At 36.7% G+C, this 20,411-nt stretch overlaps 1 protein-coding gene across 3 annotated transcripts in view; it reads right to left on the minus strand.

The window, feature by feature from the left end:
* The window catches only part of Far1 (fatty acyl-CoA reductase 1), a 62,063-nt gene that overhangs the window by 21,127 nt on the left and 20,525 nt on the right, over positions 1 to 20,411 (minus strand). For all 3 annotated transcript variants that reach the window (XM_052760634.1, XM_052760635.1, XM_052760632.1), the window contains 4 exons: positions 14,314 to 14,507; positions 10,242 to 10,417; positions 2,704 to 2,883; positions 137 to 314 (listed from right to left, as the gene is read on the minus strand). In XM_052760634.1, the coding sequence (XP_052616594.1) occupies positions 137 to 314; positions 2,704 to 2,883; positions 10,242 to 10,417; positions 14,314 to 14,502 (723 nt within the window). In that variant the 5' untranslated portion in view covers positions 14,503 to 14,507. The remainder of the gene's footprint in view (positions 1 to 136; positions 315 to 2,703; positions 2,884 to 10,241; positions 10,418 to 14,313; positions 14,508 to 20,411) is intronic.

Genomic DNA, 20,411 nt, shown 5'->3' on the forward strand with positions numbered 1-20,411 from the left:
TTCCTATGCTCATCAGCTCTGCCATGGTAAAGCACATTCAGCACATAACACAGCTCTTAAATCACATCTCCACTCTTTATACACTTATAACTTAAAACTCTAAATTCCAATTACTTAACAATTTTAAAGAGCTTACTGGAAAAGGTTCTTTCCAACTGGCACCAACAATTGATGGCCTTACAATGGCAACATTTAGCTTTGCTCCTTCTTGTTGTACAACATACTCTGCCAATGCCTTGGTGTATATGTATGTATTAGGTCTGTCGCCTATCAATTTTGGTGTAATATCATTTACTAGGCCATCATCCATCCATCTGGCAAACAAACAAATTACATTAAAAAATTACAAACATTTTATCATAGATAAGAACCTACTTAATTGAACTTTGCACAACCCTATCTGTTGCTCTGATTTAAACAGTTTCACAATTACCCTTCACTTTTCTTGTTCTTTTCAAGGCAGGGTTTCTCTGTGTAGCCCTGGCTATCCTGGAACTTGCTCTGTAGACCAGGCTCACATTGAACTCAGAAATTCACCTGCCTCTGCCTCTGCCTCCCAAGTGCTGTGATTAAAGGTGGGTGCCACCACATCTGTCTTTCACAATAACTTCTACTAATGGGGAAAAAAAGGTAGTGTCTTTAAATATGAATCATAGGTCCACTATCTGCAACTCCTATTCAAATAAGAACCAAAGGTTCTTTCATAAATTTTATGTTAGACAGCAAACTTAACTAATCTAAACCAATTAAGGGTCTTTAGAAAGTATCATTCAGCTTAAATATTCAATATTTTGTGTGTCTTTGATTGGGGATACTACTAAAAACCAAAATGAAGTAATTCACTATCACATAGTATTTAAAATAGAGTTCCTTTCCAAATAAATTCCAAAATATATCAGGTCTCAAATGTTTCATTAGAAATTACATATATACGTATTACCATCTAATAGAGTAACAGGTTAAATATACACATTTGCTATTCACATATATTTACACTTAATATAAAAGGTCTAATAATTTAAATATTTAAGATGAACCACTGGAATTGTATAACCTCAAGTGAGATATACAAACACCAGGATTAATAATAAAAATATTGAAGCATGTTATGAAAACTCAATTAAGAATCTACAATTTAGTCATTTCTTTAATGATCTCAGCATCTCTGAAAATCACCTGCAAAAGGACCCATGACCAAATAAGTAACGTCAGTGGTCTTTCCTCATTTTTCTCTAAGGTATTATGTTCCTATTTCAAGAAACTTGTCCTTTATGTCGACTAAGAATTCAATTAGATTCTACATATTGTCATAATCTGATGATACCCATAATAATAACTAGGGAAGCTTAAATTGCTCCACATATGCAAAGAGGTACTTTGTGTATGTAGAAGAGTAAGAACATTAAACTACAGGCAAATAGCTATCCAGTTTGAAAAGAAACTACAATGGAAATTGAGTTTTGAAAACTGGATAGGATGGGTAGTTGATAGATGGGAAAACAAGTGCCCTGCCCCGCCTAAAAAAAACCCAAAAACCCTGAAGGAAGACTCAGGCCAGAGTAAACCTTATTTCTACTAAGTTTATACAGTAAGCTCATGAATCATTTACTAGACAGATTCCTTTGAAAGCCAGGAAAGGAGAAAAAAGATTTAGGTTACAAGCACTTCTCATTTCCTTAGATGCCTGCATAAGCCAAGACTAAGAAGCCAAAAAGTAGTAAGATTCATTAACTTCTCTTTTCTCCAGAATCATAAACACTTTTAATGATCTGTGAGGAAATGAAGTACATATTTAGGAAATCTGTGAAACTGAGTCATAAATTAAAAGTAGGTAATTTTCACAAGAAATGCCTCAGTCATCTATGGTATTGATTTTCTTACAATTTATTTCCTCACCATGAAAAGCTTTTCTTAAAAGGTTATGTGTGCTTATTTCAGGAAAAATCAAGGGATGGTGGGAATCAAAAGTAAATGAAATTATCTGTGAGAAAAGATGGGACCAAGGAAAAACAAAAACTATACAAAAAAAGCCCACAGAGACACTTTTTGAAAACAAACAAATATGTAAAGATGTAATGGCTGTTGGAATCCTTCTATAATTGTAGTCCAAAAAAGAGAAAAGAGCTCATATGGTAAGAAAGCCAGACCAAAAGGCAAGTAAAGGCTAGGTTGTATTATACACATTTCACATAATCCTCTACATCCATCAAATACAAACACTGTTCCTATAACAACTGCTGATGGGAATCCCTGTCCTTAGAAAGATGGTAACATTAGGAGTATGAATTAAAGGACTAGAATTCCTCTGATTCTCTTAAAAAAGAAAGGCCGCTCTCTATGTATTGTACATTGCAGGGGAGGGGGTCCTTTAGTGAATTAGAACCTTATGGTTAAGCAGCCATTGGTCTCTGGTCTCCACAGGCGCTAGAAATGACTATCTAAAAAACAAAGCTTCTGGCACATGGATAAATTATTCAGAGGCCTTCCTCCAATAATTACCTGACCCAAAGGAAAAACTCTACATTGATCTCATCAACAGACATAAATCTGTACAACAGGGCAGAAGATAAGTAGTCAATTGTTTAATATAAGAAGAGATAAATACATGCATGCACATGTATGTACATAGCACTGAGGGGAAAAAAGATAAATTTGGATCCAAATTCTTAGGATAGAAAGCAATGTGTATAAATTCAAACATACTCTAAAGAATCAATCAGCTTCTTGGGATCTACAGGGGGAGGATAAACTACTTCATCAATATGCTTTCGATTGCAGTAGGCATATGCTGTTGACACATGCATGAACACTTCCAGATTCTTCATTTGCTGTGCAAGGAGAATAAGCTGTCGTGTAGCAATCACATTTAACTGAACAGCATCTCTGCAAAAGAAAGAGACAATGAAAACTTAGAAATCTAAGTTTCTTTTTTCTTTAACCTATTTAAAAACCAAATCTGAACTTCATTAGGTAAGTACAGAGAAAGAAACACATTTTTCAGTTAATTTGCAATTTCTCCTCTGAGTTGGTGTATTTTATTTCAGTATGAAGAACATTCATTTTTACCAACTTTCTGTATGTATGAACTTTCTGATTATAAAATAAACTCCAATATAGGATTTGAAAAACAAAGCATACACTGTGATGTAAAACAGGATTATGGACAAAGCTGTGGAATCAGGCTGGGCTCAGACCTTGTCAGTTAAAAGCAAATCAGATGGCAGAAGAGCAAGGAATATTAGGCGTGGTTAGACAGAAAGTATCTCGCTTTTTGGAAGCTGCGGAGTTAGTAAGGTGAGGTTAGCATGTGGCTGTTCCTATTCCTCTGATCTCTCTCAGGTTTTCACCCCTATATCTGGCTCTGTGTTTTCTATTAATAAGACTGTTTAGCAATCTGTCTACAGTCCATCAAGAGGTCTACTGTACAACATGGTAACTGGACTTAATAATATACCAGACTGTATCTGGAGGTTTTCCTGTGTTCTGCCCAGTCCTGCAGCCACTCAGACCCCGATAAACACACAGAGGCTTATATTATTTTCAAACTATATGGCCTAATGGCTCAGGCTTCTTCTCACATCTTAAATTAACCCATTTCTATAAATCTATATTTTGCCATATGGCTTGTGGTTTACCGGTACTTTACATCTTGCGGCAGTGGCTAGCAGCGTCTCCTCAGCTCTGCCTTTCTCCTTCCTCTCTCTCTAGTTGGAAAGTCCCACCTAACCTTATACTGCCTCACCATTGGCCAAACAGCTTTATTTATCAACCAATCAGAGCAACACACATTTACAGCATACAGAACAACATTCCACAGCATCAGACTACTGAAAATCATTGATTTTTAAAGTGTTCTCAATACAAGTTATATGAGGTTATACATACATTAATTAGTTCACTTTAGCCATTCCACATGTATTATATATAATAAATATACAGAGTGAGTCCCAAACCAGTGACATATCCAATCTCAAATAAGAGAGATAGAGAGAGAGAGAGAGAGAGATAGACAGACAGACAGACAAATAAATACACAAATAAATAAGTAGGGGAAGGCAGACACTCAATACTATTAAGTGGTAAAACTGGCAGAGTATTACATTCTTGTTATAACTACAAATTAATACAACTAACCTAAAAGAAACTAGGACAAAGTACCAGTAATTACAGAAATTATGCATTTATTAATCTAGTAACCTAATTTTCAGAGCAAAAACTCATCCAAAGCCTAATTTTTCAAAAAATACAATTTTTATAGCAAGTGAAAACTACACAAATTGTTATACATCAACACTATAGAATATCATGTAGTCACTAAAAGTATAACTATGAAAAATATAGGAGCATGTAAATTATTACTATGCTAAACTTAAAAGGTGAAATTATTAAATCAATATTCATAATTATATAAAAATAATGTATGCTCAAACATAGATCCAATGAACATTTTAAAGACAGGGTCATGTGGCCCAGGGCTGGCCTGGAACTCCCTATGTTACCTAGTATGACTTGTTTTATGATCCTCCTACCTCCACCTCTTGAATTCTGGGATTACAAACATGTAACATTAAATCATGGGGGGAAATATTTTTATAAAAATGAAAATGGCTTTGAGCATTTTGCAAAATGCTCACATTGTCAGTGTTTAAGAAAAAATATGTCACAGACAGAATTCAGTCTACTTGACTGTACAGCAATACTTTGATATCTATCTGTCTGAAAACAATGGGGACAAGGAGGATATTGTTCAGGAAGAGGTATACCGAGAATATTTTATTACAAGCTCCTGAGGACAGGACAAAAAGTTCTGGGTCACTAGAAACAAGGTGTAACTCATAAAAGGAAAAAGCTAAATAAATAAATAAAGATCTCTTAAGACTTTATTTTTTCTTCTAGTTGCACCCAAGATCCTATGGAGAAAAAAAAATTTTTTTTTAAATGAAACTAAGGTGGGGGTCTTATGATCTCAACTAAGGAGAAAACATCTGTTCAAATGGAAATCTAACAAAAAACCTTTCACAGGGAGGATACTACCCACTAGAGCAATAGAGAACGCATTATTTTCTTTCTCATTTACAAAACAATGGGGATAAAGAGAATGATGTTTTAGAGAAAAGACACAAGGGATATTCTGTTGCACTGTCCTGAGGATGGTGACAAGAGTTTCTAGGTCACTGAAATGAGGAATAAATCAGGAGGCACACTCCTGTGCCTTGAGTCTCTCCACTCTATTTGTACCTGAGAGCCCAAACCTGAAGCCATATTAAAACAACGTAAGTTAATTTAGTATCTGCCAGGTTAGTTTTAACCTCACTCAATAGAAATACTAGCTTCTATTTTGTTGAACTTCAGGCTGAGTCCATTACATGATAGACCAGAAAGTAAGTAAACAGAAATAAAGTTCTCATGTTTTGCTTTATGAAATCATAAATGTATCTTAAGATTCGGGACAAGTACAATCAAGAAATCTACATTTTAAAACATGTTTTCCAGTTGCTGTAGTTTTCTTTAGAGGTGGAAAGAGGCAGATAATATTTTTATTAAAGGCAGATTTCCCTACAGGAGCACTTACAAAGAGTTCACAGCATGAGACAGAGCCAGAACTAGAAAAAAAGCCATCAACACAAAGTGCCCACACAAGCACCAGGATTCACCACAGGCCCTTCCTAGCTTTTTCTAATCATATTACATTCTTAAAGTTTAAGACTAATACACTTAGACTTCATCATTCCTTTATCTTAATCTATACTTCACTCCTTTTGGAAAACCGACTCCATACTCTTTACCTGGGGCCTCATCATCTAGAACGGCTCCACTCCTGAAATCTCATGTTCTTTCCCCAAACAATCTGTTTATTCTTCCCTCTCTTCTGTTTTTGACCTCATGATGGCCTCTGGCCTCTTGATAATGCTCTCTACACAGCTGATACTGTCCCACCTAGTGACTACAAGACCCTGTGACCAACTACTTACACAACTACTTATTCCCCTTCTCCTTCCTCACCCCTTTATTCCTGTCAATTTCTCCCCACTTCAATATTTGAGAAACATGACCGAAAATTAATGAGCTTGGCTCCTCAACTCTCAACATATGCCAATCAGTACTACCTGCATTTAGTCCTTTATCAACATAGTTAGCATATGCTCCGGGGCTTTATGAAAGGGTCCACAACAAGTTTACCTTGGTTCTTCCCCAAGGCACTAGGCACAGTGTTATGGTGAGTCTCCTCCTCCTACATCCCCTCAGAAGTAACAATTTTATATCATGTGATATATGTGGCTTAGAGGATGGTGATGGTTAGTTTTAAGTAGTTTTCCCCTAGGTGGCTATTATAGGCTATTTCCAGTTTTTCTGAATATCTGGCTCAAGTCTAATGTTCTACCAATAGTTAGATGTCAACATCCATTAGATCTACCTCATAGAGATAGTTATGGTGTGGTGACTAGGGCTAGGGCAGTGAACAGTCATGACTTAACAAAGGGAGGAAAACAATAAATCATCTAGGCTTTCCAATATGGTCTCTCTAGTATAAGAAATTAGAATAATGAAAAAATATCTTTACCATTAATGGTAGTCTTCTTAATCCAAGGAGAGCACAAAAGTAATATACTGTGGTCCTTCCAGTAAAGGTTACTTTGATGTGTTTTACCCTAATTAATGTTTGCTGTTAATAAAATTCCCCTTTAAATGCACCTAGTTTTCCCCTTTAAGTCAATGAGAACTATACCACAATTTGTATTATGCACCAGCCTCTGAAAACACACTAAATTTCATGTGACTGTATAAATGCTTTCTTTTGATTTTAAAGAAAATAATGAAAGCATGAACTATGAGGGGAAAATTTATAGACTAGCCATTTTATAGTAATGAATTCTAAGGAAAAATAAAGCATCCACTAAAAATCAGTAATAGACAAGCAAAGTAGTATATGACTATAATCCCAGCATTTGGGAGGCTGAGGCAGAAGGAGCATAATATTAAGGTTAGCCTGAGCTACTACAGCTTGATTAAAATAAAAATCAAAGAGTATATTCATAATCTTGAAAATATTATTTAAAGTGCAATGTTAGATCTATATGCAAATATACATGCAAGGGAAAAGCTTAAATGTTTAAAAGAAAAAAAAAAAAAGACTTTTCAGTGCTTAGCCCCAACTGATACATCTCTGATCAACTCCTGCTCAGGGAACATCACAAAAGAGGGGCAAAGAAATTCTAAGAGAGGCCCGGGAGGTCTGCTATGAGAAGAAAGCTGCACCCATGAAATCTCAGTAATATGGCTGCCTAAACAAAACTGAACAATGACAACACCAGGTAACCTGCCAACACAGGGAAATCTGAGAGTCTTACCGTGACAGCTGAGAAAGAGAGGGAATTGGTCTTTCCCAGGAATGAGTCCCCTAACTGGTTATCCAATATCAACTAGTAAATCCTTAAAACATAAAATATGAGCAACACTAAATGGACTTGGCAAGTTGTGTTTATGTATTTATTCATATATATGTGCATGTATATACATGTATACATAAAAAAATGAGGCTATGAATTTGAGAGGCAGAAGGGATAATAGAGGAGCGGCTAGGGAGAGGAGAACAAGGGGGAAATGATGTAAATACAGTATACACATATGAAATTTTTTTAAGTTAATTATATAAAGGAATTTTCTTACTGATGAAGGTATAAATTCCTATGAGATGAAATGTAAGTATTGCTTTACATATATTTTCAAAGTTATTTGTTTCTATCTTTATTTGAAGAATAACATATGTTCATCGTGGGAATAATAATATGCAGATAAAACTAAAAACAACTACCATCAATACAGAAAGACATGTATATATAACATACATGATATATATATCTAATAAAGCGAGATTATACTACAGTGATTATATTATTTTGTCACTTTTGGATTCTAAACACATGACAATCACTGAATGTGTCACCTGCTGCCTCACAAAAGAATTTAAAGAGAGTGAGTAAAGCAACGACTTAGAGACTCAGTGACTCTGTGGTAGAGAGGTAAAATGACACATCACTTAAACTTTGCAAAAGGAAGAAGAACATCTTCTGAGAAGTACCAATTTATAGGCAAGCAAACTCAACTTCAAGGAGGTTAAGAACTTGTCCAAACTCTTCAGTTAATAAACAACTAGGTCAAGACTAGAACTAAGGTGTGTAACTCCAAAATTTTTCCTTTTCTCTATAGTATTGCCTCAGCTGCCTCAGGAATAAAATGGATTCGCCTAGGACAAGCTAAGTAAAGTTATGACAGAAGGAACTGACAAATTAGCAATGTTCTGAAGAATGGAAAGCACAACCCCAGAACTCTAAGAGACAGTGATAGTCTCTTCACATACACAAATGCTTGGCCTTGTGCTCTCACACAATGTAATTATTATCAAGAGTTACACTTCTATGTTTGAAAAATATGGAGGCTACTGCCAAAATCATTAGCAGTCAGAGCTTAACCTTTTGAACATTTTAAAGGGCTTCATAAATACAAATGCTTTATCATTTAAACTAGTATAAGACTATATCATAAAATTAACATAAAACTGTCTTTTAGACACACCATCAAAAGTAAGTGTTATTAATTGTCATTATTTGAAATGTACATCTATTTTTTAAGAAGATTTATTTATGGCCGGGCGGCAGTGACACACACCTTTAATCCCAGCACTCGGGAGGCAGAGCCAGGCGGATCTCTGTGAGTTCGAGGCCAGCATGGTCTACAGAGAGAGATCCAGGACAGGCACCAAAAACTACACAGAGAAACCTTGTCTCGAAAAAACAAAAAGGTTTATTTTTTAGTTCATGTGTATGGATGTTTTGACTGCATATACGTCTGTGCACCACATATGTGCCTGGTGTCAGTGGAGGCTAGAAGAGGTCAGCCAATCCCCTGCAATGAGCTACAGATGGCTGTGAGCCATCATGTGAGTGTTGGAAATCAACCCAGGTCCTTTGGAAAAGCAACCATTACTCTTAACCACTGAACCATCTCTCGAGCCCCTCATTTTATTTTTAAAATACTGATCACTTAGAACATGTTATTCTTCAAATAAAGATAGAAACAAATAACTTTGAAAATATATGTAAAGCAATACTTACATTTCATCTCATAGGAATTTATACCTTCATCAGTAAGAAAATTCCTTTATATAATTAACTTAAAAAAATTTCATATATCTATACTGTATTTACATCATTTCCCCCTTGTTCTCCTCTCCCTAGCCCCTCCTATTATCCCTTCTGCCTCTCAAATTCATAGCCTCATTTTTTTATGTATACATGTATATACATGCACATATATATCAATAAATACATAAACACAACTTGCCAAGTCCATTTAGTGTTGCTCATATTGCATGTTTTAAGGATTTACTAGTTGATATTGGATAACCAGTTAGGGGACTCATTCCTGGGAAAGACCAATTCCCTCTCTTTCTCAGCTGTCACGGTAAGACTCTCAGATTTCGGCCGGGCAGTGGTGCATGCCTTTAATCCCAGCACTCGGGAGGCAGAGCCAGGCGGATCTCTGTGAGTTCGAGGCCAGCCTGGGCTACCAAGTGAGTTCCAGGAAAGGCACAAAGCTACACAGAGAAACCCTGTCTCGAAAAACCAAGAAAGAAAAAAAAAAAAAAAAAGACTCTCAGATTTCCCTGTGTTGGCAGGTTTTTTTTTTTTTTCTAGAAGCAGGATGTATCCTGAAGTTCAAATTAGGTTTAAAATTCAACTTTATTTCTCATGTGACCCTGTCTCTTAACAATGCTACCAAAGCAGAGTTTTTGAAATATAAACAAGGTGACTATAACATGAAAGCTATTTCTATCTTAGTATATAAAACTTGAGCTTAATTTTGATTACTGTTCTAGAATACATGGTGAAGAGTGGAAGCAAACAGCTGTTGGGGTAGTCGATTCTAACAACACTTCATGAAAAGGTAGACAACACAGCTGAGTAACTATTCCTGCTTCTTACCCAAGTACACTCTGCTTTCTTCCAGTCCATTGCTTGCCTCTGTCCTATTTTATAACATCATGGCAAGGTTTTCTAATCAGCATATACTAGCTGTTTTTTATTTGCAAAATGATTATAAAAATAAAAGAATCTTACTAACTTCCACAGGACACTGAAATTCAGTTTCACATCACTTTCAAAACAACCTCACTAGAAGGTGGAATTAAAATTACATTTGTAACATATGAAATTCAAATGTTAACAAGTATCTGTACTTACCTTAAATTTTCATTAAATCTTACAGTAGCTGCACAGTGGAATATGATATTGGTAGAATCTATAATGACCTCCTTATCTTCTTCACTGAGAGCGAGTTTAGGTTGGGTGAGTTCACTGTTGATTGCTATAATTTTCTCTTTAAAATCTGGATTTTCATCTCTCAACCTGTCAAAAAGCTATCAAACAGGAAGATTTTTATTCTAGGATAGTGTTTCTCACTTCCCAAAAGCTTTACAAACCATTTCCCCACCAAGAACAGCCAACTTTAAAATTTTAAATTTCATGGGGCATAGAAGATTGCTCATAGAGTTGAGACTCAAGAGAGTTCAAGAGGTGCTTCTAGAAAGAGAGATGGCAGTCAGCAGCACAAACATTAACTGTCCATGCTGGCTACTCAGACTGCCTTATGCCTCAGAACAGCTTTAAGAAATAACAGACATGTGGACAATGATAAGTCTCACCCTCCAACACTGCCAGTTAATTGCTTGACTCTTTTAAAAGGTTTTAAAAACTGTTTAATTATATGTGTATGTGTCTATACACCGGAGTGCAGTGCCAACAGTGCCAGAAGATTTGGTATCCCCTGGAGTTAAGAGTTACAGAAAGTTCTTAGAGGAAATGACATTGAATCAGAGACCTGAAGAATCAACAGAACATGTAGGCACACGGGTGAGTGATAGGGACAAAAGTGAGAGGGAGAAGACCCTGAAATTTCAAAGCAGAATATCATTCCTGCACAGGATGAAAAAAACCGTACATTTTAGAAAGAAACATCAACTGGACTTGTTTGGGATTTTTTTTTTTTGGGGTGGGGTAGATAAATGCTATTCTAGGAGGGCAAGGACTTCAGCTAATCTGCTAGACCCTACATAGAGAACCTGAAAGATACAATCTCAAATATCTGTTAAGTGAGTAAAGTCATTAGATTAGAAACACTGAAAATAAAGAACATTGAAGATTCAAAGTCAGTCTTCGGAATGTTGACTACACATTACCATCATTATATCCTAGAAGAGAAGTCTAATAAAGGTTTAGTTTTGTGGGACTGCAGTTCAGAAAGGGAGAGAAAGAACCATATAGATTATACTGACCACACACAGTTAATAACTGAAGGAAGTCCTGAGAATGGAACAGACAGGAACAGCAATGAGCACCCCAAATCCAAACTATACAAACTACTTCCAAATCTAATTTAAAAAACAACCATTCAACTGACAGAGGGTGCTGTACAACTACTTCACCGGACCTAATAAAACCAGGTCAAGGATTATGATAGGTACCTTTAGAATATCAACATTTCAGAGGCAAGCAAAGAAAGAGGAGCCTAGGGGAGGGCCACAAGTACTTTTTAACACCTCAATCTACACCGAGGACATGTTCATGCTGCTTCAATGGTTAAATCTTCCCTTTATCAGCCATTATCTCTTTTTTCAATACCATCTTCTCCAGTTATTGAAACCCAACAGTATGCCCATTACTTCCTACTTTAAGTATACTGATACTTTTTGAATTTTTTTTTGGTTTTTCGAGACAGGGTTTCTCTGTGTAGCTTTGCGCCTTTCCTGGGACTCACTTGGTAGCCCAGGCTGGCCTCGAACTCACAGAGATCCGCCTGGCTCTGCCTCCCGAGTGCTGGGATTAAAGGCGTGCGCCACCACCACCCAGCCTTGAATCTTTTAAAGCTTACTTTATGGCCAGCTATTGCACTTTTTTGTTGGGGAGGGTGCTGAGGATGGAACCCAGGGCCTCTTCACATATTCCAGGCAAGTACTCTAACACTGACTTGAGTTATGTATTTATATCCACAGTCTATGATCAACTATTCTAATTTTAATTAAATCCACACTATCCAATCAAGTTTATTTTCCTTGAGGCATTCCCATAAATCAATGGTTCTCAACCTGAGGCAATTCTGGTCCTCAGGAAACATTTGGTGATATCTGGAAATACTTGTTACAACTGGGGCCTAATTTACAAAGGCCAGGAATGCTGATCACCCAATAATGCAGCAGTACTTTGTAACAAAATACTATCCAGCCCAAAATGTTAATTATGCTGAAGGATGAAAATGCTTAAGTTAACAGGCCCTCTTTGGTATATACGTTCTATCTATGCTCTTTATTTCAGTTTCAAAATCATAGTGTGCTTTAAAACTTCCTACTAATGTGAGTGGTAGTGGTGCCCACCTTTAATCCCAGCATTCAGGAGGCAGAGGTATCTCTATGAGTTCAAGCCAGCCTGAACTACAGAGTGAGTTCTGAGACAGCCAGATCTATACAGGGAAACCCTGTTTCAAAAACCCAAAAAAGAACAAAAACAAAACTTTCCACTAATTTCACATGAATAACACATGAATGGTTTGACACAAAAAGCATTCATTTTTATTTATTTACTAGTAATGCTATACATCTGGGAACCAGGATTATGTAGTGGAATATGTATTAGGTGGGAACTAGAAGTACAAGAAAGAAAAAAAACGTATTTCAGTTTCCTTTTCAAATATTTGGGGATAAAACACTTTAGGTATAGGTTAAATCATAACAGTTCAATAAAATTTTAACATAAATTATCTCCTTTCATTACCAATTAAGACATTTTACAAACACTACCCTAAATACCTCACTTATGCTCAAAAATGTTACATTTCACTCGGGTTCTCAATTTCAAACACGGCATCAACTTCAATAACGTTACTTCTAATCTCCTCTTGACACCTTTATACTCTCTCTTCTTAAAACTGAAAGAGAACCTTTTACTAGGAAGGAGGACTACCGGGACAGGGACTAAACACAGTAGTCACAAGCACTTCATAGTAAAATGCCAACACTAATAAAAGCAAAAGGCCAAGAAAGCAACAAAACACACATGAGGTGTTTTTACTCAGAGTAAGAGTAGTGGTCTCCTAGCCTCTTAATGATTCCTTTCTCCTGAGTCTTAAAGGAAGCAAAGAATAAAAGGAGAGGTAACAGTTAAGGGAGACTACTATAGACTAACTGGAAAACCTGAAAAGTATAAAGATAGTTTCTAAACTTCTGAGAAAGGAACTTACATCTCAGGCTTTGAAAAAAAAAAAAAAGCAACATAATTTAGAGTACCTGATGTGTATGGTCTTAGAAATATTATGACAGGACAATATGTTCCAATCAAAGAAGTACCATAAACTCCTATGAAGGTTATTCACAGTGAAAAATCTGGCTGGTAGTTGTGGAGGGGTTTGCTAGATATGGTTTTTCTTTTATTGCCTTTTTTTTAAAATTAGAATCTATGAGTTCCAAGACAGCAAGGGCTACACAGAGAGACCCTGTCTCGAAAAAATAAAAACAAAAGCAAAAAACAAACAATAACAAAAAAAACCCAGAATTTAAGTACACAAACAAGTATCATTCTCATTCTTAAATAAGTGAAAATCCTTTCTGAACTATGCCTGCAGTCAGATTCCTTATATTTATCAAAACTGATCTCGAAAATTGAAATTTACTATCTATATTGTCATATAAATTTATTCCTTCTGGGGGAATTCACTAGCTTATTATGATTCTGAAATAGTTTTACTTTTTGCTAATTTCCAGTTTTTTAGTAATATTTTTCTAAAAGTTCAAAATGGTTAACACTTTATATGATCCCTCTGTCTTCTGCCAAATGAGAAATGTGATCCTGCTACCATTACTATTATGAGGACTAATTCTAGTACTTATAAAGTACATTAAAACATAGTCTCACAGCATGGTAGTAGGTACTTCAGAAACTAATTATTGTTATCTGAAGACTAAACTAGCTGATAGCTACAAATAACCCATCTCAACTATTCTAAAAGCATACTTGAAATATCAATCATAATAGTAGTTTAACCTTATAAAAAATTTGATCTAGCATAAAAGAAAGCTGTTTTCATTTCCTGATTCAAGTTCACTGCCACACTGCAGGAACTGAGCAATTTTTCCCCAGGGTTTTTTTGGGGGGGAAGTGGGCAGTGGAGATACTGAAACAATATACTAAGCTAATGATGCTTCACAAAATTCATACACAAGCATATACTTTTGTCCCCTTCTGAATTATCATCCTCTACACTTACCTTGCCACTAAGGATTTCTTCAACACGCTCTTGTGGTGTTTGTCCAGCTTTCTGTCTCACCAAAACATAGACTGAATTCACCTTAGGACAAGATCTCAGCAACTTTTCCAGAAGCACCTTCCCTAAGAAACCAGTAGCTCCTGTGAGGAGGATATTCTTGCCTTCATAGTATTCTGGGATTGAAACCATTTTGACTATGAGAGAAACATGACAACATACGCATTAGTTTATGAATGTATGTTCAATCTTATTTAAAAAACCTCTCAGTTTCCACATAAATATTTTAAAAGATTGGCAAAAATCAAAATTGAATATTGATAAGAGAAGACTCCTTTGGTTCATTATAGTACAGAGGAAGCAAGAATAGACTGCAGCTCCTCAAGACCTTGTTCTTTCCTGGATCACCACAGACAAGTCACTCACCTTTTCAGGCCCCAAGTTTCTTTAGTACAGTTGTATTTAAAAGATCTCTAAAACATTATATTCAGAACTCAAATATTCATTCAACCTCTGTGAAACGTTGAATACAACCGAATGATGGTTTTCTCTTCCCAAAGAAATTTATAACTCTGAATGGAGGTCAGCAGTCTCAAATCACTAAGATTGAATAACACTGCCAGGTGCCAGTCACCTGTCATCAATCACTTAAATAGGAAGAGGTAACATCAAATCCTTTCTTCTACACATTCATGACAATAAGCAACAACAACAAAAAAAAAAAAAAAAGAGAGAGAGAGGGGGTGGAAAAATATACAAGAAAATGGGAGGTAGGGGATGAATGGAGTGAGTATAGGAAGAAGATCTATGAAATATGTTAAAACCAAGACTATACTATATTGAAATCCAAGCTCTATGTTATTTAGAAATCCATATGCATAGAATGAAATATTAACACATGCCTGAGGGCATGCAATGCAATCAGAGAAGAAAAAAAGCTTCAATGCTAAAGTCTCATTTAAGCTGGAAATTCTAATAGATCTATGTGCTTATGTTCAAGGTTCTCATAATTTATAAATGTTCTATAAAAATCTGAAAGTGTAAGCCATCTTTCCTAGACAAGTGTGGCAACTACTCCTCAAAAAAGCTTCTCTTTACAGAAAATGGAGAGCATCGCAGAAAACAACTGTATACAATGCAGAGATCCAATTATGGGGAGCCAAGCCCAACAGGTAACATTTACATCACACAGTTCCTGCATCTATGGCTCAGGGAACATCACTGAAAGGGAATGAAAAGATTTTAAGAACCAGAATACCAGTAAATCAGCCATGAAATAGTCTCTCCTAGAAATATAATGGACAAGATAATGTGAGAAGGAGAAAATTTAGAAATCTCACTCCGAGATAAAGAACTACAGGCAACTTCTTAATTGCTGGAAGAAGTAGCCTCTCCCTTATTGGTTGTCCAATGCCAGCTGCTCAGCCTTGAAACCATATATATAAAAATCAGCAAAAAAATGGACATAACAGGTTACATTTATTTTTGCATACACATACATACATATATGACTGTATGTAACATACAATCAAAGAAAAAAAGGCTATCAAGTTGAGTTGTGTGGCATGGGAGGAATTCAAGAGAGGGTAGCCGGGAGAGGCTGGAGGGAGGAAATGGAGGAGGAAGTGGTGTCATTTCTATTTCAACTAAAAACATTTTTTAAAATCTAGAAACAAAAAACTTCACGAATAAGCAAAATAAGGGGAGAAGAATAAAGCAGAAGAACAGATAAGAATGAATTGACAGAGAGGCCATGGCAGAAGAAGAAAAGCACTCTAAGGAAGTCAGAGCTGTATTTAACATCTTCCCACTGAAACCCAGGAGAAAAAACTCAGGATCAAGAAGCTGGATTAGAATATGAAGTCATCAAGGTAATCAGAAAGCATGCACAAAGAACAGCAGAACTGTTCCTGGCAGTCTCATTTCCTAAATAAATATTGGCTCTAGTCTTAAAATTTGTATATACTTAGGGGAGCATCCAATTGGGTGCTTGGGGCAAAACTGAAATAGGCTAAGTTTCAGGGTGCACCAAACATCCTTCAGGAGGTGGAAAAAGCAGATCTGCAGAAAGGAAACAAAAACAGCCAACAGAAGAGAAGAAAAGAAAAAAAAAATCTATACAGCATTTTGTCTCCAGTATAGATTTTAAGGCATGGCCTATCTGTCTGCTCCTGGCCCTTAATGTATATTCCAGGAAGCTCTCAACCAGCAATCCCATCTCAGGAAAAATTCTTAGAAAAAAGATATCTCCAAAATCAAAATCAGCTACCAAAACCAAATGCCTAGTCCTTCACAACCCAATTACAAAGTAGGATAATGAAAACACCAGGAAGATATTGAAGTTTTATAAATACCCTCCAAGCCATTTATAAATATCATTCAAACCAGTTATAAGAACATTGCATCTACATAATGATGACCTTTAAAGCCAAAAGTAACTTAACAAAACTCCCAATGAGGTACTGGTCGAGGAGGCCTCCCAAACAATACAGGCTCTTTGCCACTCACGTTGGTTGCCCAACAGAACTTAATAAGACCCTATTGCTGAAAACATCACATACCTTGGTTGCAAAGTGCAGAGAATCAAGCTGGAACAGGTTGGAAGCTTCCTCCCTGCTAGTAAGCTTTCACTGTGCCTGAAGGTACTATGTCTGCTGGAGGAGTAAAGGCATCAATGGTCTTACTCAGCCATGATCCCTACAATCTGCAATACCAACCTGACATGCAAGATGTGCTCACCCATACAATGGTGCATGACTATTATGGGAGTAACCAACTGTTCTCTTACTGTATTTGAGGCCTACTCCACAACAGAGAATTCATATCTGGTACTGTAACCTGATCCAAAACCCCATGGCTACAGAGAGAGGTCTTAGGCCCTAAAGGGGACACTTACTACTTACTGTTCTTTTGGTAAATTACTACAGCACCAAGCTATTCTCTAAATATCTATATTTATATCCAGACAAATGTTATTTTAAGAGTCAAAGAAACTTCTCTTTGCAATGTACAGTAAGGAATGTAGAGACCAATGGCTGCTCAAGGTACTGAGAATAAGTGTCAGCTACGTGGTTAGGACATTTATACCACGCCTTCTAAGGCCCAGGAAACTTCAAGGAAAAGGGGTGAAAAGAATGTAAGAACTGGAAGACAGGAAGGAAGATTGCTGAAATGTTGTCTTCTAGGCATGGCACAGCCTGTCACAACAGCTATGACTATCTACAATAAGTCTAAACAAGATGGGACCTATCAACAATCAATCATTGACCAGGAAGGAGTCCGCGGGGCTCTATTCCTCCCTGCTGAATCACTGGCTACTAATGGATTCTGGGGAAGGGGCAGTATTGTCTTCAGTTGTATACCCCACTAAGAAACCCACCAAGTGCTGATGGATAGAACCATATCCATAGTCACAGATAATCCTAGTCAAACTCTATGGATCTAAAAAAAAAAAAATTGAAAGAGAATTAATAGGGGTAAAAAGGAGATAAGGAATTACAGTAATAAGACTGCCCTTTCCACATGTATGAAGTTATCAAAAAACAAATCCAGTAAAGGTTTAAAAATATTGCATCTAGCTGGGCGGTGGTGGCACATACCTTTAATCCCAGCACTCAGGAGGCAAAGCCAGGCGGATCTCTGTGAGTTTGAGGCCAGCCTGGTCTACAAAGCAAGTTCCAGGACAGGCTCCAAAGCTACACAGAGAAACTCTGTCTTGGAAAAAAAAAAAATTGCAACTACAAATTAATTACTCTAAAAAAGGAACAAAGATACACCATGTTTGGAAATCAGCAATTCACATAAAGGTAGAAAATCCAAGAAGTAACCAACAAAGAATCAATTAGTGAATGAGTTTAACAAGCTCCTACCATCAGTGGGCAAGCAGCTACAGCACTGCACTCTTTAGAACCGCACAGGATTAACCTTCCCTCCTGGAAAGGGTGAAGACACCTAGCAACTAGAAGTTTCTCCAAGTATTTTCTGATTCAAAAGATTGGCAAAAACAATTTAAAAGTCTAACAAAGTGCTGAATACCAAGTACTACCACTGCTTTCAAGGAATTCACTCAAGTTTACTTGCCAAAAGTGTTTTCCAACAGCTGTTTTAAAAAAAGAGTATTTTCATTTAAAATTGCATTAAGATAAACATACCACAATGCTGCTTAAGATACATTCTTAGCCCGAACTGACCTACTCTGGTGATGGGATGGCCAAACACCCTAATTGTTGTGCTAGAAACCTCATCCAACTACTGAGGGATCTGGATGCAGAGATCCACGGCTAGGCCCCGGGTGGAGCTCTGGGAGTCCAATTAGCGAGAAAGAGGAGGGTTTATATGAGCGAGAATTGTTGAGACCAAAGTTGGATAAAGCACAGGGACAAATAGCCAAATGAATGGAAACACATGAACTATGAACCAATGGCTGAGGGGTCCCCACTGGATCAGGCCCTCCAAATGGGTGAGACAGTTGATTGGCTTGATCTGTTTGGGAGGCATCCAGGCAGTGGGACCGGGTCCTGTGCTCATTGCATGAGTTGGCTGTTTGAAACCTGGGGCCTATGCAGGATTGTTTGGCTCGGCCTGGGAGGAGGGGACTAGACCTACCTGGACTGAGTCTACCAGGTTGACCTCAGTCTGTGGGGAAGGCTTTGCCCTGGAGGAGATGGGAATGGGGGGGGGGGGGGGTTGGAGGGAAGGTGAGGGGGACGGGAGGGGGGAGAACAAGGGAATCTGTGGCTGATATGTAGAACTGAATTGTATTGCAAAATAAATTTAAAAAAAAAAAAGATATTCTTAACTAATAATTCAAATCCAGACTTCCACTTAAGCTAAAGCTACTACTAATCTGAACTTGTTTTTATTTGTAGAACATGCAGGTCTTATGGGTAAACAGAGCCTAAACTGACCACAAATGGAGAATTAGAGAATGACTAGGATATCAACTTACACACAAAATAAACTTCTTTTAACTGTATCCACTTAACAAATATCCTAGTATTAATGGAAGGGTAATATGTTAATAGTTTGGAAACCTGATTAGGTGATTCAAATTAGAGTCCTCTCTCATTTTTTAACTTTTTAAACTCTTAGGATCTTCCAATAAGTACAAAAGCACAAAAATTTGCCACTTAAAAAATAGAAATCCCCTTGCTCTGTGATGAAACTTAAAAAAAAAAAAAATTAAATTAAAACTTTCAATACAATGTTGTAATGGTTAATTTCAATTTTCCACTTTACTGAATTAAAAAACAAAGGCATTAATGAGGCACTCATCTAAGTGAGCCTGTAGGATATTTCCAGAGAGCTTTAAGCAAGGAAAAGAAGATCCATCTTGCATGTGGATGACACTATCCCATGGACTGGGGTCCTGGACTAAGTAATACCTTCTGATATTATTTCCCATAAGTTTCCAGTAAGGTTTTTTGTTTTGTTTTGTTTTTCCCTAAGTTCACTAAGCACACAAGGATGAGCAGAATCTAATCTGAGCCAGTATCTTTTAACTAAACTCCACAGTTACAGAAAGCATAAAAAAAAATTTCTACGTACCTTTTAGAGAGATAAACACATCAATCATAGAAATAACTGAGCACACAACACCAGTTCAGAGGAAATGGAAGGGCTGGAGTAGATTATCTTAAAGGTCCTATTCAGTTCTAAGGTGCACAACTCAACTACAGAAGGAAAAACATACCCTTCTTCATGTCAGAGTATCCTGCCATTTACTGGGTACATATCATAGACAAGAACCTGCTTTATAAAGAGATGGGTGTGAAATAAAGTGAATTCTAAATGAAGAATCCTTTAAAACTTCAAATCGTTCCACATACAAAGCTGACAGGCCAAAATGCAGCAACGCAAAATCTGTTAATTGATTCAGGCAACTTCACTTTACCAACATCTCCCTGAGGGCCATTTTCAAATGTAGCCAACCACAGGGAGGAAAATACAAAGAAATCTATTGTCAAACTCAGAACTGGAGCTAGAAAATCACCAGCTGGATTTAATTATTGTCATAATCAATTTTAATGAAAATACATCATACTTGGTCAATAAGTAAGCCTATACCTAACATCAGTAGATTTATTTTCCTGTCCCACCAA

The sequence above is a fragment of the Peromyscus californicus genome, unplaced genomic scaffold, assembly GCF_007827085.1.
Source record: "Peromyscus californicus insignis strain IS unplaced genomic scaffold, ASM782708v3 Scaffold_4__1_contigs__length_199733344, whole genome shotgun sequence".
Taxonomy (NCBI): Eukaryota; Metazoa; Chordata; class Mammalia; order Rodentia; family Cricetidae; genus Peromyscus; species Peromyscus californicus.